This window comes from Passer domesticus, chromosome 2 (assembly GCF_036417665.1).
Source record: "Passer domesticus isolate bPasDom1 chromosome 2, bPasDom1.hap1, whole genome shotgun sequence".
NCBI lineage: Eukaryota > Metazoa > Chordata > Aves > Passeriformes > Passeridae > Passer > Passer domesticus.
Genome location: NC_087475.1, coordinates 17,631,043 through 17,656,866, shown reverse-complemented (window position 1 = coordinate 17,656,866; position 25,824 = coordinate 17,631,043). Strand labels below are relative to the sequence as shown.

The 25,824-nt window shown below is 43.4% G+C and overlaps 1 protein-coding gene across 1 annotated transcript; it reads left to right on the top strand.

Moving 5' to 3' along the window:
• Positions 1 to 1,829: 1,829 nt before the first annotated feature.
• Positions 1,830 to 24,207, top strand: GRPR (gastrin releasing peptide receptor). The gene is made up of 3 exons (XM_064407605.1): positions 1,830 to 2,873; positions 19,633 to 19,984; positions 22,507 to 24,207. The coding sequence occupies exons 1-3, from the start codon at positions 2,455 to 2,457 to the stop codon at positions 22,897 to 22,899; spliced, it is 1,164 nt and encodes a 387-aa protein (XP_064263675.1). The 5' UTR covers positions 1,830 to 2,454; the 3' UTR covers positions 22,900 to 24,207.
• Positions 24,208 to 25,824: the final 1,617 nt, after the last annotated feature.

Sequence of the window (25,824 nt, the reverse complement as noted above, 5' to 3'; positions counted from 1 at the left end):
ATTTGAACAGGAAGGGAGACAAAAAGTGCCTCCTACTCAGGGCAGGTCACTGCCAGCTGCTGACCAGGCTGCTGGGCACAGGGGTCCATCAGGATTACACCAAGTGGCTGGTCCCACTTCCAGAAGTGTCATTTAATCCCAGTACTCAGAAGGCAAAGTGTGGGGGGAGCAAGGGGGCAGGTGTGCATCCCTTTGTCCTGCAGCCCCTATCACCAGGCTCCCGGGTATGCTGGGGATATTCTGGGACAAGTGTCCCACCCCAGTGTGTGGCAGGGCTGCTTCAGTAGCTCCACTGTTCCTCTCTGTGCCTTTGGCTCTGCTGTTCCAAATGTGGCATTGCCTCCAAATGGCACCCACCCAACGTGGCAGCCCTGCGCGGAGCTGGCCCTGACCCGCAGGAGTGCCCGTGTGCCACGATCAGAATGTGCACAGTTGCTCTGCGTCCTCTGCTTTTAACCGTGGTAACCTCCAGCCTTTTCTTAAAAGCAGGCTTCTGTCTGAAAGGAGCACTAGAAAATTTGGCTTCCCCTCTGCACTCTCAAGCTCTCAGTACAGCACTGTCGTGTGTTTGGCTTGAAAAACATATGTAAGTAGCCCTACTTAAAGTTAAGGGTACACATAAGTCTGTTGTTGACTTAGAGTGGACAGCAGAAAAACAGCTGAAAACGCTGACCCAGGTCACGAGAATGAGGCAGAAAAACAGCTATTGAAGCCTCCTGCTTCAAATCCCATCCTGGGACACCACTTTCAAACCCCTGGAGATTTTCCAGATTGTGTACTGAAATGCTGCTTTTATGCAGAAACCAGTGATCACACTTTAATGCCTGCTTTGAATCACTCCCCTCTTACTTTCCAGTAACTCTAGCAGTTGCTGAAACATTCTTTTTTGCCTGCAAATATGAGGAGTTGTGAGAGAAAATTTAAAGTACAGCTTCATTTAATTCTCCAGGCTGGTTTCCAAATTAACTATGTATCTGCACAGTCCAGAAAGTCCTCATATATATTCATAAATAGCCTGTTATAAAGCAGTAAGATTTCAGTAATAGTTATATCTTAACTCAGTTCTAAGGAGTTTTTTCAGACTGTTATAAGCCAAGCAAATTTCTTTCTGTTGCATCTCAACATGCATTATCTATGGATGCTGGTATGATGGGTACCTCATAAATAGAAATTATTGCATAGAATGGTGAGCTTTGTCTCTTGGCATTGTTACCTGCAAATTATGAAATTAACATAGAAGTGTGCAGAGTTAAGGTTTCCCTGTAAAACTTCAGGCTCACAGTGCTAATATTCATTTGCCTACCTTAACAACGTTGGGTTTTATCCTAATTGGCTTTATTAATTTCACTTGCCTAGGGAGGAGAGGGGAAGATGAATTTGGCTTTATATCATCATTCTCTTTCACTGGAATAATTGAATACCGGAGTGCAAGAAAAACAGGTGTACTCTTAGTTAGGAAGGTGGGATGGCTTTTCTGCACACATTGTTTGCAGCATGAAATTGCCTGGGTTGGGTTTTGTTTGGTTGGTTGATTTGTTTAGCCTATGGCTGTTTGGTTTTGGTGGGTTTGAGGCTTTTTGTGGTCTGTTTGGGGGGGCTTAATGGTTTTGTTTGGCGGGGGGGGGGGGGAGGTAGGGGGGAGGGATTTGGGGTTGGGTTTTTGTGGGGGGGGGAAGGAGATTTGGTTTTGGAGTTTTTTGGGGGGGAGGGGAGGGAGTGGGTGGCGAGCCGATGACGCACGTCGGGAGCCCTAAGAGAGCAGATGTGCATTTTGTCACCTAAAGAGTTAAGGGCGGCGCTGCCCGGAGCCTCCAGCAGGCGGCCGCGCTCCCGGCGCTCCCGGCGCTCCCGGCAGCCGCGCTGCCCGTGGGAAGCCGCGCAAGGACTGACGTCCGGAACATCCTGCCTATGGGATCCGAGCCGCCAGCCGAGCCCCGCTTTCCCCCCTCGCTTTAAATCCGGCTGGCGATGGCAGGCGCCGAAAGCGGGAGGGATTGGCGATGCAGCGTGGCAGCAAGTCCCCAAAGTTGTTGCTCTCTGTAACTCGCTCTGTCGGACTCGGAGCTGCCGGGCAGACCCCAGGCTGGGAGTTTAACCAGCCCCCTTTGAGAAAATGCCTGCCCCTTGCTGGTCTATGAATTCGATATTTGGCCTTCCAGAGCTGAGGAATACTTAACAGCAAGAGAAGTCAAGGAGGAAAAGGCAAGTTTCACAATTCAAACAATGCTAAAACAGGTTCTACTTTCACCTTATGGAAACAGGAGTGTGGAGCAAGCTGCAGGTGCCTTTTGGTTGGGTTGTTGACAAGATGTGTCACAAAGTGATATGACTTTTAAACTCTTCTGACTGTTTAAAGCCAGCAAGGAGCAGCAAATCTAAAGCAAGAAATTAATTTGAGGAATTTGAGGACTTTGAAAGAAGAAAGCTGTTTTCCGAGAAGAGCCAAGTAGGACGATGGCATCTGGAGAGTGCCTTCTGCTAGACCTAGAAACAGATAACTTCATTTTCTATAACATCTCTGTCAACCAGAGTTCAAACTTTTCCCTCCTGGGGGAAGACTGGTTTTACCCAGCGTTCCTGTACGCCATCCCCACTATCTATGGGATCATCATTCTGATAGGCCTTATTGGCAATATCACTTTGATTAAGATCTTCTGTACTGTGAAATCCATGAGAAACGTCCCTAATTTGTTCATTTCCAGTTTGGCTCTGGGGGACCTGCTGCTTTTAGTGACTTGTGTGCCTGTGGATGCCAGCAGGTACCTTGCTGACGAGTGGCTGTTTGGCAGAACTGGATGCAAACTTATCCCCTTCATACAGCTCACCTCTGTAGGGGTGTCAGTCTTTACTCTCACTGCTCTCTCAGCTGACAGGTAAGCTTTGCTGCTGTTGCCTTGAAAGGAAGCCTGCATAATTATGACTCCATAAAATGCACAATTATAAATTTGTATTTTCAGGTAAAATGTTTATTTTTAATGTGATGAGGGAAGAAGAACCGCCTCAGGTGATTTCTGGTGAATATTAGCATACAACTTGAGGAGGATCCCGACTGAACACAGGATACTTTTTATAAAATAATTGTTTGTGCAGTTTAGCTAATAGTCTACATTAATTCCAAGAGAGACAAGAGCAGATCAAGCTGAAGACCAGAGAGAGAAAATGCCATTAATGAACCTCTGCTAAAAGATAGCATGTTCATATTGCCAAAAAGATAATTGATCCATACTTCATGAAGTGTGAAGGCACTGGAGCAGCAATTTAAAGTGCAATGAGAATTAATTCTTTCTTCATAGTGGCTTGCTTCCTTAAAGTTAATAATATGTGAGGCAATATTTCATAAAATATTTTTCAAATATTTGATTGAGCTTGCCTGAAGCCAGGAATCGCAGTTGCCATAGTCAGTGTATTTCCCTTGGTTAAACAGTTTGCCCCTTATCCAATCAAAACTGATCTATGTTGTTAGTTCAGAAACTTCACTTTCCAATAATGTTTAGTAAAAAATAATGTGTAATAAATATACTGGTTTATTTTCTGAATGCTTCCAAAACAGATTAAGGAACGCGTTGTCACCATGCTGAACTGACACAGAAGTACTGAGTGAAAAATTTATTTCAGGTTTTTTTGTGATCAAAATGACATGGGGATTGTATCCTTGCTCACAGATAAGTGAAACTAGGTTTGTTTTGGGTGGTCTCTTGCATGCCACTGTCTCTTGCTAAGCTGCTTTAAAACATCAGACTACTTTTGTTCAGATTTCAACATAGTTCACGCACATATTTCAATATACTTTTTGCAGCCTCAATGAAAGCAGTAACTCCTTAGTGTTTCAGAGACAGAATGGTCAATATGTTTGTCCTCTCCTCTGTGTTGGGATATATAAAAATAGCACTGTCTGTAGCCAGTAGCAGATGACAAACAGGCCTATGTGTAGATAAAAGTCTTAAAGTGCTGTGAAGATAGGAAAACTGCACTAGTGAAAGACCACATGCACTTTTGCTCCTGGGTTTGATGTGGTTCTTGCTGTGATGTCCAGATCCCCTCTGACCACTCTGAAGAAAATGCTGGGAAAACAATAAGTATCTCTTCAGGAAAATACATCTTTCTAAAGCTGTAATGTAAGTTGTTTCAAGGGGTGTAGGGAAAACAAAAATTCATTGTAAAGAAGATTGTGTTAGAGATATTTATTGCTATTTGATCACATGCTACATAAAGTAAACATTGCAAATGCTTTTACTGAGCAGCACATCAATAGCGCTTTTTGCCTGAAGTAATAGAACAGAACAGAAAACAGCAGCTGTGCCAAGCTTGGGGTTTTGTGACTTCAAGTTCTGAACTTCAGCCTTATCAGGAACCTGTTAACCATCATGCTGCACTGATGATCAAATGTTTCCATTTCCAAGGGATCATTTTACCCTCTTCTAATGCATCTGTGGTCCACTGTCGAAGGAGATAATAATGAAACTTGTAACTTTGTTAGGTTTACGAATCTAACATGTTGTGCATTGAAACACAAGTGTTCCTTATCTGTTAAGTTTGCAAAAGTTTCTATTTTGATAAATTTTCAGCAGCGCTGGCTTAATTTTGTTACAAAATAATACAGTCTCTATTTTGTCAGCTCACAGCCCATTAGTCTAGCTCCTTGAAACTGTCACCCTGAACTCCAGACCCCAGTATTAATCATGTCAGAATCATTAGGGAAATAACCTTAAAATGTAAAGGGAAAGCTTCCAAAATGTGAGCTGAATGTGAACCAGCATGGCTAGGGGCTGTGGAGGGTCTGGAAGCCTAACACCTGCAGGTGAGATGCTGAGCCTTGCATGTGGGATGGTTTCATAGACACTCATTTCTGATGACAGACATGGCACTGCATGAAGGGACACAGAAAAAGGGGGGTGTGGTGGTGAGATGATTGATATTCAGTGAGGTCAGTCCTACCTGAGATGCTCACGAGTATGTGAATGTCCCTGTTCTCATTAATCAAAGCCATAGGCCATGTAAGAGAAAAGCCTCCTAAACCTTCTGCTCTGAATAGCATTAGTAGGCACTGGCCCCAAGGACAGGGAGACTTGTCAGTGTACTACAGACCTTTTGTCTATAATTAATCATCTGCAAAAAATTATCACAAAACCCTCTTGGTTTCAGCATCCTTCCATTGACAAAAGCAAATGGAAACAACTGCTGGCATTACTGAACATATCATGGTGATGCCTAGAGAGACATCACAGTGTAAAGAAAAGCATTGGAGTGTGATACAAGAGGGTAATTTCCAGAGACATGACCATTGAAACACAAGGTGAAAGGCAGTGGGTAGGTGTGATGGGCAGATAGAGTATGTGAGAGTGTGAGACACTTATGCTACATTACAACAATGGTACAAATCATCCTGGCTGCATTGGATCACCTTCTGAAAACGAGGGGCACAGTTTTAGTAGGTTTTTGCACTCACATCATCAGTGCATAAGTATATGCCTTCCTGAGGTATACTTTCATTATTTCCATTTCCACTTTGCCCTGTGTTAGGAATCTCTCATCTGCCAGTGACTGCAAACACTTGGCTGGGTGCCAGCCTCCAGCACAGAGCACCTAAAGCTGCTCAGTGGTTTGACCCAGCAGAATGAGGGATTGTCCAGAGGACTGGCTGTTCATTTGCACATTTCTCAAGGAGAAACAGAGGGACAAAACTGCTGACCTCAGCTTTTCCTGCAGTGGGAGCCTCCCAGCCTGCAAGTGCTCTGTGCATGTATGGACACAGCTGAGCATGCTTGCACAGGTTTGAGCAGCAAGGGACAGCCAGAGTGTCCCTGGGTGCTTAGGATGTGTCTATGTACAATCATGAGATTTCCTTCAGATTTCATTGTTATTTCAGAAAATGTGTAAGAAAGGGAAAAAAAAGTTAACAATAATATAAATGTGTTTCCTCGGGGACCACTCCGCTGTCTGCACAGTGCTTTCATCTGTCTGGCTGCATTTGCAGGAGCAGTGGGAGCTGTCAGGAGACACCTGTTTTCCTGCAAGCGTGTCAAATTTTCGGAGCAGCCAGGAGAGGGTTAAGGCTGTGCTGTGCTTTCAGCCACCTTCCATCAGTGATAAGGCGCCAGAGCTGAGTGTACAAGAGCGAGGAAACCAGCAGCCCATGTGTGTGCATGATGTTTGTGTGTTTTAGAAACACTGTAAATGAGGTTGGTAAGGGAAGGACAACTGTCTGCCCTGCTGCTCTGCGCTGTCGAGCCAGTGGTTTCTTCAGCTACTGCTCAGTTTACCCCAGAAAAAGCGGGAGTTTGGTTTCTGCCCTCCTCGTCCTGCTTCACCTCCTGCTCGGTGCGAGGATAAGCGGTGCAGAGGCACCGTGAGAGCCGCGGCACCTGAGCTTCCAGCCCCGGCAGAAAAGCCAAGGCTGTCTCAGCAAGGGACGGGAAATTAAGGAAAATCTTTGCACAGCAAGAGGAAAAGCAACTATTTAATTGCCCGTGTCATGGGAGATGTCTTTATTTAATTGGCTTTCTCCCGTGACTGACAGGGTATGTACATTTGCATTTGAATGAGCCAGGCTGTCGAGCATTGATCATAGCTCCTCACTGTTGGGCTGACATGGTAAAGGATCGAAATGCCCTGCTGCTCATGCAGCGAAACCCTCCTGAAGCAATGCTTGTTTTTACAAGCACGCAGCAGAGTAATGTAGAATGTAATTGGAGTTTACAAGCAGCATCTTTACTTTAAGCACCTTGGATTAGGTGGGTTCTGGGAGAGCTGCAGCCTGCCTGCCAGCCGGGGCTGCCTCCACTCCTGTGGTGGGATACGTGCAGTGACATTACACGGGAGATCAGGTGGCTTACGGAGGTAAAACCAGCTGCAGACAGCAGGGTTGCAGTCATGTGGGACGCCTGAAATGAGGATTTTTAGCTTTGGAAATGTTGACCTTAGTGCCTTGGGTGCAGGAATGCTGCAGGGCTCCCAGCTCTGCTGGGTCAATTGAAATGCACCACGAACACAAATTTTGATGTTCCTCTGATCTCATATGATGGTTTGTTTATCTAAGAAATAAAACTCTGAAACATCACTCCTTAAAAAAAAAAAAAAGCAGCAGTGCAAGGAAAGAAACAAATCCAGAATTTCTACAAACACTTTTAAACATGCAAAAGTCTTTGTTTAGTGGACTCATCTCTTGTGATTTAGATGTCTCCAGACCCTACTATTAATATTACCTACAATACTACAGGAGGTGTAATATCTATGTGCCAGTTCATTTATTTTACTTTACAATCACTGGTTTATATCTCCACTACCGAACTAAGAGAAGCATGCCACAGTAATAAAAAGTTATGGAAAGTCAACCCAGATTTCTCTGAGTTCATTTACATAATGACACTTTTTTTAAAAAATACCATCAGTTGTAAAGTGCCAAGTCCGTAGTAGTTTAGAATGTATTCTGGGCATTCCAGCCACAGGGAAAAAAAACTGGAGGGACTTTGGGGCCCAGCCCAAAGCCTTCCCTCACACTGAAGCACCAGGCAGCCCCATTTCCACTCCTGCCACTGACACAGTGTCTGTTCTGTTGCCCTTCATGTGCTGATGGGTGCAGGGTGATACACACCTATCTTCTTCAGCTGATGTACAAGAGTCTTAGATCATGCTTGCTGGCACTGTGTCAGTATAATATAAACACTCTTTACACCCTTAGTTTTAACTCGCATTTCCTCAGCCCCTGAATCCATCTGCACCAAGAGTAACTGATCAAAAAGCACAAACTTTCTTAATACCTTGATTAACCAGAGCAGATGGCCAAAACACAATAGATGCACTTCTATAACCAGGAAGATTAGAGCTCCCATTTATAGCAGTGGGGCTGGTACGGAAATCTTTAGAGTCAGTGCTAATGTGCTGGAGACTGTCAATATTTAAGCAATAAAAAGGAAGAAACGTCAGATTACCTATTGTTTACATTTCAGTAAAACCTAAAACCCCCAATCAGTTGTCATGGTCTCATAGTACGAGGTGCTGTACACACTGTTATTAAGGTGCAACCAGCTGCAGAGAATTTGCCGGCTGTGTGTCCCAGCAGTGGGCTGGGATTTCACCATCACTCAAGCAAGGAGATGAGCTTATGGTGGACACATCAGTTCATGTCTTACTATTTGATGTTCAGATGTGGACAAGAGCCTGGCTGAGAAGAGTAGGAGGTAGCTGAGCTGAAAAAGCAGAAGCGGGTACAACCACACTGTGGAGCATCTGGTAACTGCTTTGCTCAGAAACAACCCTTGCAATAACCTATTTTCCTTTATTTTGGAAAGAGACTTCACCACAGTCCCTATGAAGTCCCCTCACCTTTTCTTTCAGCAGTTTGACACCCAGGTGCCCACCTCACCCTGTACAATCTAGGACACCATGGGCCTGTAGCAGGCTCTGCAACCCCCTCACACAGTGTCTGCTGCACAGGACCTCAGGCAGAGCAAGGGCTTTCAAAGTCCCTGTGCCATGGGGCAGAAAACAGGGACAGTCCATGGGCTTCTCACAGTACTGAGGCACCTGAAGGCATCCCAGCAGCAAGACAAGTGCTCTGCTGTAGAGAAAAGCAGAAAGCTGGAGATGCCTTGCAGAAACTTCCTTCCTATGCCAGGCTATTGATGAGTTTAACCAGACTGCAAAAAACTCGAGCATCAAAGGGAGAAGCATTGTCAGAGCTCTCCCCATCCTGTCTTCACTTGCCCTCTGTCCACAGTCAGTCTCTGCATCTCTCTGGGAAGGCAGGACAGAAAACAGTACCATGACACCCTGAGAGAAGAAATGTTTCTTCACACCTTCAGGCTACCCTGAAGCATGAGATTGAGACATGAATGTTCAAATGACCTGGGAGAACCAGAGATGTGGATGCAGGTCTAGGAGATACCACATTAGCCATCAGCTCAGCAGTAGTTCTTGCCCACAGCTGTGCACAGAGGCTACTGAATATCTCACAGGATTTGGATTAAAACAAATCTTTCCAGTGACATGAGGCTGCTTTCTGAATATTCAGACTAAAGGTGCATATATCACTCTGCCACCTCTGGTGTGTCTGGCACTCTGTTACCTTCTCTCCTTAGAACTCAGGTCATGTTTCAAATTGAAATTTGTCTGACCTCTAACCACTGCATAATAACCTAACTCACAGCAAACCTGAAAGGCTGAGAGAGTTGGGGTTGTTCAGTCTGGAGAAGAGAAGGTTCTGGGAATATTTTATTGTAACCTTTCAATACTTAGGGGTTTATAAGAAAGACAGAGAGGAACTTTTTACCAGGGCCTGTAATGGACGCGGGACAATGGTTTTAAACTGAAAGAAAGTGGGTTTAAGTTAGACATAAGGAAGAAATATTTTATTATGTGTGTTGTAAGGCACTGAAGGGAGCTTGCCCAGAGCAGTGGTGGATACCCCATCGCTCGAAGTGTTCAAGGCCAGCTTGGATGGGTCCTTGAGCATCCTGACTTAATTGAAGATGTCCTTGCTTATTGCAGGGGGGTGGGCTTGTTAATCCTTTAAAGGTTCTCTCCTAACCAAGCTGTTCTATGGCTCTATGATTAGAGCAGTCAAGGATAGCAATTTATTCTTCAGCCCCTACATGCTGCTGAAGGTTCATATAGTGGTGATCTCTCATGACACCTTTTACTGAAACCACGGAAAGGTCTTAAGGATCATATAACTGGCTTAGCTTTATATGGAATTACACTAAAGCCATGGCACCATGAGAATCCCATAGGATATCTCATTTTGTCACATGCAGAAGAGTTGCTCTAATGTTTTCTTTTATTTCTTCTTTTCTTTACAGAGCACTATTTTTTTTTTCATCTCCAGCTCACTTGGCTCTTGTATTTACTATTTTACAGATAACTGAGTTAAAATGGTTTATTTTAGACTATGGCCATTTACCCCAATGACTCTAAAGCATTCACAGTCTGGTTAGCCACTGTTTCATCTGCAGACTTTTCCAGCACAGGTTTTATAGCCTGCTCAAGGCAGGTGATACACACAATAAATAACACTGCAGCTAGAGAAAGTTCCCAGGACCCAGGCTACGAATGGTTCCATACCTGCTTTTTATCACCACACTTGATGCACTGCTAGGGAAGAGTGGGGCTCAGGGTCCCCACCTGGAATCCCCCCCTTCTCAGATCAAGAGTCCTTATTTTAACCCTATCCTGTGGGAGTGGGACAGGGATTGCATGGCCAGGAGAGGGAGGACCACATGTACCCTGGTTCACACATGTGCATATCTACATGCACCCGTGCCAGCATGTCCAGGAAAGCTGCAGCTCCTCTGTACACCAGTGTGGCCCACACCCTATTTACATCCCCTGTTATGTTGTGACAAGATGAAACAACACTAACATCTGCTGTGTGTTAAACAAGACAGACATATTAATTATCACCTGTTAGCAGGATTAACCTATCTCTTACTCCTCTGCAACTGGCCATGGGCAGCACAAATATTTGTAGTTTTCCTGGTCACACCATCCAGCTTTTCTGAGCATCACATCTTTGAAGCCATTCTCCACTACTGAGGAAATTCACCACTTTTTCAAGATTTGTAAAAAAATCAGCACCACTTGTTCCTCAGCTGGTTCCTTCAGTACTCCTAGGTGTAAATTATTCAGGTCTGCTGGTGTGAAATTAGTCTGTGTTAGCAGATGTTGGCTCACAGCTTCCTTAGTACAGCTCACAAGTTTTCTGCTACATCTCTAGTGCTGCACACATAGTATAGAACCACACAGATCTGCTCATTTGGTCCTGAAGACGACTATCAAGTTATTGCTTTTCACTTTGTCTCATCATTGTTCATATTTTCACTATTTATGTGTATGCCTGACTTACTGATTTTTTAAATTCCTGATTTAAAAATGCACATTTGTCTGTTGCAGAGTGACCTTTGATAATTTGTTGGCTCCTTCAGCTTCCCTTATCAGTCATCAACATTTTAAAACTCCAATACTTGCTGTCATTTACTTTTGCTTTTTTTCCCCATCTGTTGCATATTGATTTTTGTAATTACTTCTTTGAGATTTTAGCATGACTCTTCCTTTTCTGTTATCCAGGGCAGCTTTTTTCATGGCAAGGAGGGAGACACCAGCGAGCAGGCTGGAAGTCAGCACTAATGTATAGTTAGTGACACCCCTTTAGATCTATGTTCTCAGTCAGTGGATTTGAAAGCTGCTTTTAGCTTTAGGAAATCTGCTTCTCTAAAGTTAACAGAATCATAGAATCATGGAATGGTTGGAAGAGACCTTAGTGGTCATCTACTTCCAACCCCCCAGAAGTGGGCAGGAACACCTTCCAGTAGACCAGATTGCCCAAAGCCACATCCAACCTGGCCTTGGTTCTAAATATATATAGCTTTTTATTCTATTTCCATAAAATTAATATAAGCACACCACAGCTGCTATAGCTTATGGAAGTGCTAATATTTAGGTCAATGATGAGCTCTTCTTTCTGTGTCAAAACAAGTTACAGTATTGATTTATTGTACCGGCAGGACTTTTTCTGTTGAGAAATTGCCATTTTTAGAAACTCTAATGAATTTCTATAACTGGCTCTGTGGGATATCAGCAGTTATGCCACCTGCTTAGATTACTCAGTGATTCTGTCTTTACGCACCAAAGGTGGTGCTTTCAGCAGAAATAAAGCAGATTCTCTAGTGAAATGAGGAGTCCATGTCTGAGGCCGCAGCTTTAGTTGCCCTGGTCACAGTTCAATCCTCAGGCATGCAGATCTCCCACTCCCAGGCTGCTGACATCCCTGGAGACTCGGGCTGAGGCAGTAAAGCCTTGTATGGAAGCATCCCTGGGCCTTGCTGCTTCTCATGCCTGGTGGCCCCGTGCCAGCACCAGTTCTCCCAGCTGCCTCCAGACACTCACCACATCACAGCCCCGACACCAGCACATGCTCTGGTGCCACATGGCTCGGGCAGGCACATCCCTCTGGCTGCACCCAGGCACTGAGCACACAGAAGTGTGAGCAGTGCTTAGCTGCTGCTGCCGGGGAGCTGAGTGGGAGCTCACCAGTTTTGAAATTAAAGGATGTTTCCAAACCGTGTCCAGGGGGGCATCGGGCCCTGCATCTCCATCTGGGCAAGGAAGGGGACTGTCCCTTGGAAAGGGAGGGGATTGTCCCTTGGCAAGGGAGGGGACTGTCCCTCTGTGCCCTGCACTGGGGCAGCCTCACCTCAAGTGCTGGGGGCAGTTCTGGGCACCACAATGTAAGAAAGATATTAAACTATTGCAGAGCATCCAAAGGAGGGCAACAAGATGGTGAAGGGTCTCAAGAGGAAGCTGTGTGAGGAGTGGCTGAGGTCACTTGGTCTGTCCAGCCTGGAGGAGACTGAGGGGAGACCTCATTGCAGTTACAGCTTCCTCATGAGGGGAAAAGGAGGGGCAGACCCTGATCTCTTCTTTTAATGACCAGGGACAGGACTCAAGGGAATGGACTGAAGTTGTGTCAGGGGAGGTTTAGGTTGGATATCAGGAAAAGGTTCTTCACCCAGAGGGTGGCTGGGCACTGGAACAGGCTCCCCAGGGAAGTGGTCACAGCACTGAGCCTGACAAGAGTTCAAGAAGTATTTGGACAATGCTCTCAGGCACAAGGTCTGACTCTTATCCTGTGCAGGGCCAGGAGTTGGATTCAGTGGTCCTTGTGGGTCCCTTCCAGCTCAGCATATTCTGTGGTTCTGTAATGGATGCAAATGTAAATTCTGATGTTCTGTAAATGCCCTGCTTCAGACAGCAGGTCTCACATCTGTTCACAAGGATCCAAGAAGCTGGCCCCACTGAAATCTTTAACCTGGCATGAAGCTGAAGATCACCTTCTGGGAATAACTACCCTGGGTGTCATGGGGATTCTTCTGATGTCCATGGAACTCACACTATTTCCTGCAGTAACCTTTTAATCCATTGTTTTTCATATGTATAGTTAATTTCTGAAATATTTTAGGTTGTTGATGGTTATGATTAGGAATAGCACATTCACTATCAAATGATTAGTGTTTAAGGTCTCCTTCACCAGTATGTAGTGCAGTTCAGTGGTCTCTAAAACACTCCGTCTCAATTCTGAATTTAGGCATTCCTAGACTGAGATTCTTATTTGTCCATATTCCAGAACAACGTAGGAGTATGCAGGTATACAGATTGAATTTTGAACATATGCTTTAAAAGTAAGTGCTGTGCCACTTCCATCAATGCCTCCTTTTTCTTTCCATTTAAATGTTAAATTAATAAAAAGAGAAAGTAGGCAGTACCTGCCAATGTATTTAAGATTTGCCCATTAGAGATGTCTTTGTACCCATATGCAATTTACTAAAGATTTTAATAACAGATGTTCACACAAGAATCATGCATAATAATGATAATCTTAACTAAGTATGCAGAAAGCAGATAGACCCAGAATAGGTTGTCGGAGTGTGTTGATGGGTTAGACAGTCTAGCAATTTTGTGGATTTACTGAATTGTCTTCAGAGCTATAAATATTCATAACATCCATGGTGGAAACAATAAAGAAAGTTTGTGGCATTGCATTTGTCATAAATTTCTTGGTATATTTAATGAGACTCTTTTCTTGCTTTCCAGGTGGAGCTTCACACTCAACAGGGCTCCATCTTCTTCATTTATGTAGTTTTTCCATGGCATCAATTTTTATCTGTTGTCTGAGGCTTTTTTGCATGGTAGTTGAGCCAGTCCTTCATATTATGTGGTCAAAACATTAATATGATGCTCATAGAGCTTAATTGCAAAATCATAATGAGAGGATTTTTGTTCGGTCTGTTCTCAGACCAGGACCACACCAATGTGCCATTAACCTTACAAATGGGATCAGAGGGACTGCAAATTGCACTTTTCTCACTATATCGGTTACAAGTGGGAACAGGAGAATGGGGGACATGCTGTCTGAGAGGCAGTTCTTCCATCCTTACCACAGGAAGTCATGTCAATTCCAGGAGCTCATTTTCTAGAACTGGGAGGAACTCAGTGTTTTCACTTCTCAGCAATTTATGTGACTGTTTCTGTAAGACATCAGTCTGCTCCAGCCAATCCCTGCTTTTTTATTTAAGCCTGAGTTTCAAATTAGCTCAACTTCTCAAAATAGAGCACAGTTCAAACAGGTTCAAAACTTTGTAAGTGGATTTCTCACTTCAGAGAGAAAGAAAGTGGCAATATGTACATCTTTCCATCAGCCTGATGCAGTCTAAACAGTGGGACCATTAATGAAGCAAGAGTGGGCAAAGCTCCTGAAATCTTGTTTGAACAGGTTTTAATACACTTGGGTTTTAAGTCATGATACAAATTCAAGAGTGGGGCACAGGATCTTTTTATATAAAAGGTGTAGGGCATAGTAACAGATGATACTACTTGAAGGAAACTTTACTTGAAATTTAAGTACTCCTGCAAATTCATTTTGGAAGGGCACTGTCCCTTTTCTCTGGAGGAAGGATGGGCAGAGCTTTTTTTCTCCTATATTTCTTGCAAATGTTATGTTAAGCTGTAAAAAGATGGATGTGCTTGGAAGGGCTGAGATAGAAAAGGGCAGTACTCTGTGGCAGAGCCTTTTTCAGCCATTTTCTCTCCCTCCACTCCCGGGTCATCTACATTAGCTTTCCTTGCTGTCATAAGGGAAGGGAGAAAGGCATTAATACCAAGCAGTCATGGAAGAGGAGAGCAAGCTGAGGTTGCCTATAGCACCAGCTTCTCCACACAGCATAAAGTTACTTCCCTAAAAAAAAAAAAAAAACCAAAAAAAACAAACAAAACAAAAAAAAAACCCCACAAACAGATACTTAGCCATATGGAGCTAAATTAATTTAAAATCCCAGGGAAACATCTGATTTTCCTCCCCAAGCTTTAGTTACTTTCATTTAATTTTTGTGGCTGTTGTAGCAGGCATAAGTAAGTGGATGAAGGTTACAGGAAAAAGCTGTGAAGGAAGCACAGAGGCTGGAGTCTTTGAGGACAAGGTCCTTTCTTCCCCAGAGAGCAAAATTGCAGCCCTTCTATGCTTAGAAATGTACAGGCAGTATGGCTTGGAAGGCAAAGCCTGTTTATGCTTCACGTGACGTGTATTTTCTTGGCTCAGCTGAGGAGCACAAAGATGGATAAAATATTTTTGTACCAGCACAGGAACTACACCTAGGAAACACTGATATCCATTTGGGGCCATATTTTGGTTGGTCTCTTTGGGCAGTGTATCTGTGAGTGTCTTTTTCATGCTGCAGCTACTTCTGTGTTTATATTTGAAGCTGAAGCTTTGGGGCTAAGTGCATGGTATTAACCAATGTTTGCATACTCCAAGCTTTAGAGTACATTAGGTGATGCTACCATTAGTTACATTATTATTAACACAGGGACAATGACACAGTTTTCCTGTTTCCCTGGCATAGTAACCTCGGTGGGAAAAGTATTTACCACAGAAAGACTTTGGGTGTGCCACATTTTAGTGAATTATGGTCATTTCAGTAGTTTCAGTTGTGAGAAACAATTACTCAATGAGCACGATAGAGATCCTAAGGGATGTGTAAATGATGTTTCAAGGATTCAGTGGAGATGCATGTGCTCTGTGGACTCCTTCCAATCCACCATGAATTTCTGGTATTACGTTAAAAAGTGATCAGGTGTGCTGGGTTGAAGAAACACAATCACCAGCTTTCTCTTGGAGGCTTGAATACTGCCCTGGAGAACAGGGACAGCACCAGAGTCACTATGGCTGGTGTGGGCAGGATTTCCTTAGCAGGGGAATCCTCACAGTGCCTCATTGCAATTACATTAAGCACACTTAGGATAGCCCCATGAGTGATTTCTTTTGAGGGCTTCTTTGAGTGAGACTGGAGACAAGGAGCTGGCTGGCATCCATCCTGGCTGGGAGGTCGTTGGCAGCTGCAGTGTACCTGCCTGCTTCACCAGTGGGAACAGAGAAATTCAAAGACTCAGCAGTAGTAAAGGGCAGCATCTCTTTCATATTTCCAGTCAGATAGCAACTCAGTCATTTTCATCTGGGCTGTTTGGCATGAGTTCTTGACTGTGTGGGTTTTTATTCAGTTGAATTTCTTTTGCAAGGCATATTTTGAAGTTTTGGGCTTCGTTGCAGTGCATGAATTGTACCTCTTCTTTTTAAACTTTCACAAAAATTTCTTTAAAAGCCAATAGGGAAGGGAGTTTAGCTGAAAAGAATATATATGTATATCTCAAGCAATAATTCAATAATTAGAGACTGAATGTGCAAGCAGCAGAGGTCATCAGTCCAGGGCCATGTCTAGATCTACTGCAGACAATTGAGCATGAAATGTGACACATTCTCAGAGGCCATGTTATGACCTGGGCTAAAAATTATGCATGAAAACCCAGTTCCATGAGATCCATGGCTCCTCTAAGGTGTGTAGGTATATTCATCAATGTCTCCTTCAAAGTGGATTGAAATATTCACATGCTGGATGTTAAATATGGGAGAGTTGCATGCCTCAGGCTAACTCATTGAAAAACAAATTGCAGAGGACAAAGCTGTGGAAACTTGAAATATTATTTGACATACAAACTGGAAATACACATGCTGAAAAACAGAATGAGCTGCTACTCAAATCCAGACTACCTGGATGAAGTTCTGAAGAAATGTCAAACAAATTATAAACCCCAGGCTTGTCCCTGCCAGGAAAGTGGTATGGAAAAGTAAAGGAGTGAGGGCATTGCTGAGCCCCACTCAGAAGCCAGCCAGGAGGTGCAGCTTTTTCACACCCTGAACACCAGCAACAGGAAAATCCAGTGGTGTCCCAGCCCAAGCACCAATCTGGGGGGGCAATTTCTCATGTGTAGCATCCCCTGTGCCCTCACCAGCAGCAGCCCCTGCAGCTGCTGTCCAGAGCCTGAGCTGGTGTGGCAGAGTGCTGGAACACAAACTGGAGAGACACACTGACACATCAGCAAGGCAACTGGAAATGGGGATTCCTGCCAGATCAGTACTGATCAGCCACACATGAGTACTTGGTGACTAACAGAGATTTCTAGAGAACTCTGCTTAAATTTATCCACCATCAAGGAAGTCGTGCAGATAGTCAGCAAAATAATTTTATTTTATTGTCAGGCTATTATGAAAATACCTACCGGTGGTTCTGCACCCAAGAACTTATATTTTCAAAATCTGTTTTCTAGCTTTGTTTCCTCTGTTTTATCTTTTTGTTCTTTCACTCCCATCCTATGGGAGTGAACCCTTGCAAGCACAGGTCTCTCATATCTTCTCTTACATCTGCAGTAGGAAGCTTTAAAAATACAGTAAATACCTACTAGTCAGTGCTAGTGTTCCTAGACATTTACCATTATGTTCTGTCCAAATTAAATTAAATTAAATTATGTTCTGTCCATTGTTTGTAAATGCCATCTCTGATTAAAATGTACCAATAACTTGAAATGGAGTAATTTTCTGGCTCCCCCAACTCTGTTAATGTTAATAAAAATTAAACAGTTTCTCTATACTCTTTAAATTATCCATTTTCCTGGAACATAATACTAGAAAATATTCTCTCAGCTGTCTATATTTTGTAAGACAATCCCTGAAATAATCATGCTAACATGTTGATAAGCATACAGTAAATATCTGCAGAAAGACCTTTGAATCAACTAATTTTGCTAATACCTTGATATGTTATTAATTTCCTTTTGCATTTCTCTTCTTTAAGATTTACTGAAGACTTTCAGTGAGCTAATGTTTCTGTCAATAATCTATATCTGGTCAATGAGACTATAAATGGAGCTATTTTAACACCACTGCTTTAGTAATCTGCCTAGCACTTCTGTTTTATGACTGCAATATCCAGAGCATCATATTTGTTTAAGAGCTGTGACGTTCTTCGCCTGAGTTTATGATCTGGTGCTGGAAGATTGTGCTTTGCGGTATGACACCACTTAATCCACAGTTTGCAGAGTGAAAGTTAAAGAGGTGCTAAGCAAGCCTTAAAAATACTGTGCCTGGCCACTGCAGCTGGAAAAAAGGGGAGCTGCAGAGCTTGGAGAATAAGTGTTTAAACAGCGAACTACTGAGCATGGTGTTGGTAGTACATGAAAGTACTTGCCCTTTACACAAGACACCTGTATGAAGAAATACCTGCAAATGGCAAAATGTCTAGCTGCAGTCTTCAGAAAAATAAGCATGTAACCATGTATGTAGTTATGTATACATGAATGTACATGCATGTAAATATGTGTATGTATTTAAAATCATACACAAAGATATGTAGACACATATATACCTACATGGAGGAAAAGCTGGGTGTGCTGAGCAGAATATTGCACATAATCAGAAGTTGAATGCATTCCTACCCTGCAAATAAAGCAGTTACGCAGTTAAAACACTTCAAGACTGATGTTCTCCTCTTTCAAATGTTGAGCTTTGGGATGATGCAGGGGTCTCGTGGAGTGTCCCGAGAGCCTGGTTTGTGCTGCCCCATGGAGGGGCCGTGCTGTGCCGCCCGCGGTCTGCAGGGAGTTGTGCTCACTGCCTCTGCTCCCACACAGTGCCCACTTCAGCTGCCTGAAGGAGCCAGGGTGCTGGAAGGAGCTTGGAAAAGGACTCAAGGAGCTGATGGGATGTACCCTGCCATGCCAAAGAGGGCTGGGACAGCCCAGGACCCAGGCACACATTGGTCCCCAGGGAGAAGTGACCAAGGGGGAGCCAAGTGCACCATGGGCAGACTGAGGCAGATCCTGGAAGAAATATCCAACAGTTTATAACTGTTATAATAATGACCCTCCATGCTAATTTGTGAAACCTGTAGATACTCCTTCCTAATTACCCTTTTTTTCCCCTTCTGCTATGTTCCTTAAATGCATATGTGAGTTGTGGCTTGTTTGGAGTGTCAAATCCTGCCAAAGCAGGGCTCCAGCATATATTGAGCTCTGATGTTTTCCATTCCTCTCATTACACACACCAATTTCAAACAAGTTTAATTATTTGATATTCTTGGATTCTAAAGTACAATTTTCTGAAGGGCTGAAGCCATGAAAGTCAACAAGTCAAAAAATGTCTCTATGTATTTAGAATAGTGAACAATAATGGTGATTGGCAAGAGACTCAGTTAGAACTTCTGGCTACTTTACCTCAGTGCATTGAGTTAGAGAAAACTCTTGCCTGCTACACCACCAAACAGTAATTAAGCATGCTCTTTGTAGCTTGAGAAAAACTAAGACTGGCAGGAGACCGCTATGCTCACAGCTTGAAAAGTGTGTCAAAATCTCAGCCCGGTTTCCTTCAACACTGTTCTGGGGTATAAGCTGCTGTACACTTTGGAAGAGAAGTCTGTGTTTGCACTTCCTGTCTTAATGCTGTTTGGACATATATTAATGTCATTCATATTAATTAACATGTTAATATCAGGGAGCCCTGTGCTTTGTCGGGTCAATTACAAATTAAGTGAACTCATAATCAATGCATGAAACTGAATGAACTGATGACAGGTGTCTCTGGTTTAAATTGAGAAATCTATTGAAAATTTTGAAATTAAAAACACCAGAAAAAAATCCAGCCTTGAGTAAAGAATGATTTTGTTTGTGGTTTTATTTCTGAATGGAAGGGAAAAGCAGTAATACTATGCTTGAATGTAGAGGTCAATAAACGATATTCTTTTTCTGTTTGTTTTTTAGGTATAAAGCTATAGTAAGGCCAATGGAGATCCAAGCATCGCATGCACTGATGAAGATTTGTGTGAGAGCTGCTATAATCTGGATTGTATCCATGTTGCTTGCCATCCCTGAAGCAGTATTTTCAGATCTGCACCCTTTCCATGACAAAGGGACTAATAAAACCTTTATCAGCTGCGCTCCTTACCCTCATTCAGATGGGCTGCATCCCAAAATCCACTCAATGGCATCATTTCTCATATTTTATATTATCCCCCTCTCTGTAATTTCAGTATATTATTATTTTATTGCTAAGAATTTGATCCGGAGTGCTTACAACATCCCCGTGGAAGGCAATGTGCATGTGAGGAAACAGGTAGAGATTTGACTTCCTTCAAAAATCCACATTCTCTATGAATCTGGTAGGAAAGAAGGAATACAGGGAAATTTATACTGTAACAGACTGTGTCTGTCATAGTGATTTTAATAGATTAGGTGGGATAAAGGAATTTAAATGGATGAAAGAAGTCATAATACAGGGCTAAACAATGAAAGCATCTCCTCCTGTTTGTAAGTTCAGAGACTTTGGCAGAGTGGTTACCATGGCAAGCACAGCAGGAGACCCTTGCCAAAGCCTGGGAAGGTATTGACCAGGATGCAGGGAAAGGGGCAGGGCAGACACAGTGTTTGCAGATTGAAGCAAAGGGGTGGTATGGGATAAAGTCAAAACTTCACAAAGTTGCTTTGTCAGAGAGAAAACCTTGGTTGAAGCATTGTGTGTTTCTAAACAGCCTATTTACCTTGATGTATTTATCTTATTTGCCTTACCTCTTCTTTTTAACTGAGGTGTGCTTCAACCTCAGCTAAACTGACATAAGCCATTCCTAGCTGAGCAATTGTCCACTCAGTTGCACCCAGCTGACATCTCCACCGTAGACTGACCCAACAAAATCATCTTACACAGCCTTCAGGTGCTATGCTGAAGCAGTAAGGCTGGAAAGACTTGGGCTTTGCCCATCAAATGATGTGCGATCCCTGAAATCCTTATCCTTTTTCCCTTCTGAATGTGCGTAAATCTTTCCCCCTGCAGGCCATTTCTCTGCTGATTTGATGGCTGTTTTGATTAGTGGCAATAAAGTGAGCAGTACAAGCAGCCCTTTCCCCTTTGGTTTTGGGGAGAGAGCTCTAAAGAAAGCAAAGGCCAGGCTGGTCTAGCACCCTCCGTCCATCATTCCCGTCCTGCAGTGCATTCAAGTGCTATACGTCTCCATCTGAGATAACTGGTATCGATTTCTTTATTGCATTGCTTCCTTTCTTTATAGTGCAGATGTGGCCTCAATAGCCCTATATCAAATTAAGAATACATTTTAAAAGAATATATGGTTTAGCCAAGGAGAGCCCTTTCTCAAAGGATTTAATTTTCAGCCCGCTGGCTGGAGATGTTATCATCTGGTGCATGTCAGTCCTTCCTGAGTTCAGTGGCTGATTTTTAGTCAGTGCCATTAAAGGGGCATGAAATAAAGTCCAAATGGGCTTGCTATGTCTCTCCTGCCTGCTTGCAGCTGTCCTGAGAATAGATCAGCCTGTGTAAAATGCTCAGTTTCTGATTTACCTGTGGGGCTTGGAAGCAGAGTAAGGATGGAGCACTGTCCTGGCAGCCTGGCCAGGTGCTGTGACTGCACTGGGGCAGGAGCAAGGGCAGCAGGGCTGAGGCTGGGAGCAGTTGCAGGCCATTCACATCCTACTTAAGTACAAGAAGTGGGATGCAGGTAATTCCCTAGGAATGTCTGGGAAGCGTTAGTGGGATAACCACAGAGGAGAACATTAGGGAGCCCTAAAAGATCAGCAGTGTTACATTTTCCAATCCTGCAAACTCTGGCTGCATTATCTCTCTCAGGGAGCAATGCATTTTAGCAGGTTTTTCTGGGCAACTGTCTTTCTTCTCATTTTGGGCAACCTCCTTCATGGCTTTTGCGTTCATAAGGAAGAGAGATATGTTTTTCAGTGGCTTTGTTATCTTAATGTACAGCACTTGTAGGCAAAAGACAAGGTATGGTTTACCTCAGCTTCCCTCAGTTGAGCAATACCTTTGGGTTGACTCCAAGCCTGTAGAAGTAAGTAAAACAAAAGCGTAGCTGGTCTGCATGAAGATTATACTGTGTGCTAGCTGGCTTTGTGAAAGCACCTTTCCCTGACAAAGCTCAGATTATGCCGAGAGGTAGACATGCATCTATTCACCACCTCTAGCTCTCTCCTGGTGGCTCCAGTGCTTTCAGCTGAAGGGTCCACCTTGCTGCTGCCTTGGTGTTCCCCCAAGTACAGAATATCCTCTTTTTATTTCTCCATCTGCTTCAGACTCTGAGTGCTGAGCTTGGTCTTAAAGGGCTGTGAGCTGTTGACAGCACTTCTGTGTATATACACCACATGGCCCCATGGCAGAGTGTCCTGCCTGTGAGCTCTGTGAAATATCCCAGGCTCCTACATTATAATTAATTATGATAATAGGAATAATAATAATAATAATAATAATAAGGTAATTTATTAAAATTACATATTATTGTATATATTATGTGTGGATAACTAATGCAGATTGTCCACACTTTTTTTGCCAGAGCTGGGATTTTGCAAAGTGGCAAGCCACTGGGAATTTTATTTCTAAACAGAAAGGAAGACTACTTCTTATGTAATAAATTCTCAGAATTATTTGTTTATACGGGAAGGGGGTTGAGGAGAGAGAAGGAGAGTTCTTGTCTGTGTTCACCTGCAGTCCAGATTTCCCTTCTCTGGATGTGCCACCTGCCATATGTTAGCTGGAAAGCTGCAGCACTGGCAAAAATAGTCAGCCCCTGGTCTGAGCTAGGAACAGCAGCTAATCCGTGTTTCTCTTTCTTCGTCCAGATTGAGTCCCGCAAGCGCCTGGCCAGGACCGTGCTGGTGTTCGTGTGCCTCTTCGCCTTCTGCTGGCTGCCCACTCACATCATCTACCTGTACCGCTCCTACCACTACTCCGAGGTGGACACCTCCGTGCTGCATTTCATTGCCAGCATCTGCGCTCGGATCCTGGCGTTCACTAACTCCTGTGTCAACCCCTTTGCTCTCTACCTGCTCAGCAAGAGCTTTCGGAAGCAGTTCAACAACCAGCTGCTGTGCTGCAGAGCTCGGCTGCTCATCCGCTCCCACAGCATGGCCAGGAGCACCACACGAATGACCTCCCTCAAGAGCACCAACCACTCCCTGGCCACCTTCAGCCTCATCAATGGCAACCACATCTACCACGAGGGCTGTGTCTAAAAGGCACAGTCAGGGACATCAATAGCTGAGCGTGGCTGCTGGACTTTGCTCCATGGGCACGGTGAGCAGCACACACACACGTGCACACGCACGTGCAAGGAGGTGTGGTGTGCTCAGAGAGCTCAGAGGAGCTTGAAGCAATCAACATTTCATCTTGGGCTGAGGTTGAAGCCATCCAGCATTTCACCCTGGACTGACGCATCGCCAGAGCATCAGATCACTGAGCACCAGCCCACAGAATCTCCCTGGGAAGTGCTGCTGTGCTTTCAGTGAGAGCAAAATGAGCACTTTAAGATCAAATCCTTTTTGGCTCTGCAGAATCTTCATTACTTCCTGCTCAATCCCAAACTTATGCAGACTTGCAGCAGTGATAAAGACCATATCAGGTGCACACAATTTGTCAGAACAGTTGCATCCGTCACTTCATGGTGTAATGTATTTTGACATAGAAATAAATCCATTTAAATAAGGTAAATACTTTTACTAAGGAGTTCAACGTAGGTCATTTACAGAGTTTTCAAGTATTTATTAATGTCCTGAGTACAGTATTAATTCATGGTCTAAAGATATCAAGAGTTTACTGGGGCATGTCTGTGGCCCTATCTGAAATGAGCAGTATCTTGCATCACGTCAATGTGAAATCAGTTAACGTGAATAAATGTGAGTTGGAATATGTTTACAGCTTTCAACTGTGTGAGCTTTTGCCTTGTTGTGGAAGAGACAGCAGGGCAATTTCCAAGCCTTACTGCATTTCCAAGCATTTTGTTCTTCCTGTCTTCAAAGGTGTGAGATAGTGAAAGTTCCATCACCTAAGTGGTACCACAAAATTTGAGTCAGGTTTAGCTAAGGGCAGGCAATAGCAGAAACTGATGTACAGCTATTTTTCATGTAGTTGTGCTTTGTAAAACACTAGTTTTTCAGCAAAGGCTATCAGCAATGCAAGGTGTGATCTCCAGCCTACATTTTTTCCTACTGTCTTCACAGAAATCTGTGGAGACGGAGTGCCAAAACTGGCTGACAGATTGGAGAAACAAGTATACTGTAAAGTTTGCCCCAGAACAATTCCTGTTCCAGATACCATCTATTCTGGAACAGGAGCACAGTGTCCTGCAGATAATAAACTCCTGAAGTGCTTGGGCTATAAGACATCCGATGAAGCTGCACACCTGATAAATAAAACTGCTGCCAAATGAGGCCATAAACCAATCACTGTAGCAGAATATTGGGTTTTTAATGGTCCTTATCCTCTTTGATGATGATCCTTTTCATTACCACACCAAAAGATAAATTAAAGCTGGTAAAACTTTACCTGGGTTTGCTCTGTGTTTGTAGAAAAAGTCATGTGTGCAATGCAAAAGTTCTCAGCCCTGTGACAGCAGCTGCTTTGGGATGCTGGTGGGATCTGCTGTCTCCAAGGACTCAAACAGGCTCTGATGCCAAAGGCAGAGCTCTGAAAACTTCACCTCATTTTCCCTTTTGTGCTCCGGATGAGGTTGGACACGCAGGTATGTGAGCTCAGGATGGGGCCACACCATTGTGCTGCTGAAGGTAACACTGCCCTGCTCTCCCCCAGCCCTGGGCACTGCCACCTGTGTGTCACCCCCTCCTGCAGTCACAAGTGCCCCCACACCCCAGTCAGGCTGAAAACTAATGGGATAGGGTTATTTTACAGATGAGTCAGTTCCCTTGCTGGGATGACTGTGTCACTATAATGTTAATTTAAATTTACTGAGCTATCTGAGGTCCTCCCTTACTAAGGTTTTCAGTGCTTCCCCTGATCTTTACTATGAAACCACATACAGTACCAAAAGCTCAGTCTGCAGCCATTTCAGAGAGTTTGGTGGAATTCTGGGCTGTTTATGACGTTTCAAAATGAGAAAAATTTATCTGGCCTAAGGTATTTTTATTGCATATTTTCTTTAGCCCTGTAAGAATTTAATCAAAGGGAAGCAGGAATTACATACTTTAACAGCAAACACACCAGGTGTGCTACACAATCTCCTGTTTGGTAGCAAACAAGAGATTACTGTGGTTCTACAAGAGACTTCAAAAGTTTCTGAATTTTTGTTTCTGAGGGAAGGGACTAAAATCATAAATCATGAATCATAAAAATGAGAAAACTATAAATATGGGAAAAAGCACTGTTATAACTCCCTTAGGGCTATGCTGAATCAAGTACCCTGCCTCTCTGAGAAAGGCATTGTTTTGAACACAGGAGGGCTATGAAGATTTAGCACTGCTGATTTAAATAAGTGCTATTGATTATGTACTTTCCTTCAAACCAGAGCTAGTGACTCCTTCAAGAACAGGAAATGGTTATGGCTCTGGTCTGAAAAGTGCTTTCCAGAAATGCAGCTGCAGGTTGTCCACATGTGTCACAGCCTCACTCCTACTGAAGTTGCTCAGTACCATTTACTGATGGACTTGGCACTGCTGGTTGAACTCCATGACCTTAGAGGTCTTTCCAACCTTAATGATTCTGGGATTCTATGATTCATTTCAACTTTGTTTTTGCATCTGATAGGCTTAAATTTAGGGGGAGCTCCATGGAAAATGCAATCTTTTAATCAGAATCTAAGATACATACAAGTTATTTTAATATTTAGAAAATTAGATCAAGTCTTTTCAAATGAGATGGCAATTTTCATTAACATTCTTCATTTTATTCAGATCCCTGGCTCCCTGTACAATATCTTTGAGACAATTTGATGGGTCTGTGAAAAAAAATACATTGAAAAAAGTTCCTTGCAGAAAGTATTTTGAAACAAATTTCACAAACTCGCACTCATTTTTTAATACCATTGAAAGAGCAAACCTGAGGTTGGAATTGTCTCTTTTCATCCTCATATTAAAATAATGAAAAATACCAATGCAGCAGGTGAGATCAGGGATGGAAGGAAGATTCAAGAAAGTTTTCTGAAATAT

Coding starts and splice junctions, on each gene's coding strand:
- GRPR (XM_064407605.1), top strand. CDS start 2,455: ATGGCATCTGGAGAGTGCCTTCTGCTAGACCTAGAAACAGATAACTTC. Junction 2,874..19,632: donor ACTGCTCTCTCAGCTGACAG/GTAAGCTTTGCT, acceptor TTTGTTTTTTAG/GTATAAAGCTATAGTAAGGC. Junction 19,985..22,506: donor ATGTGCATGTGAGGAAACAG/GTAGAGATTTGA, acceptor TTCTTCGTCCAG/ATTGAGTCCCGCAAGCGCCT.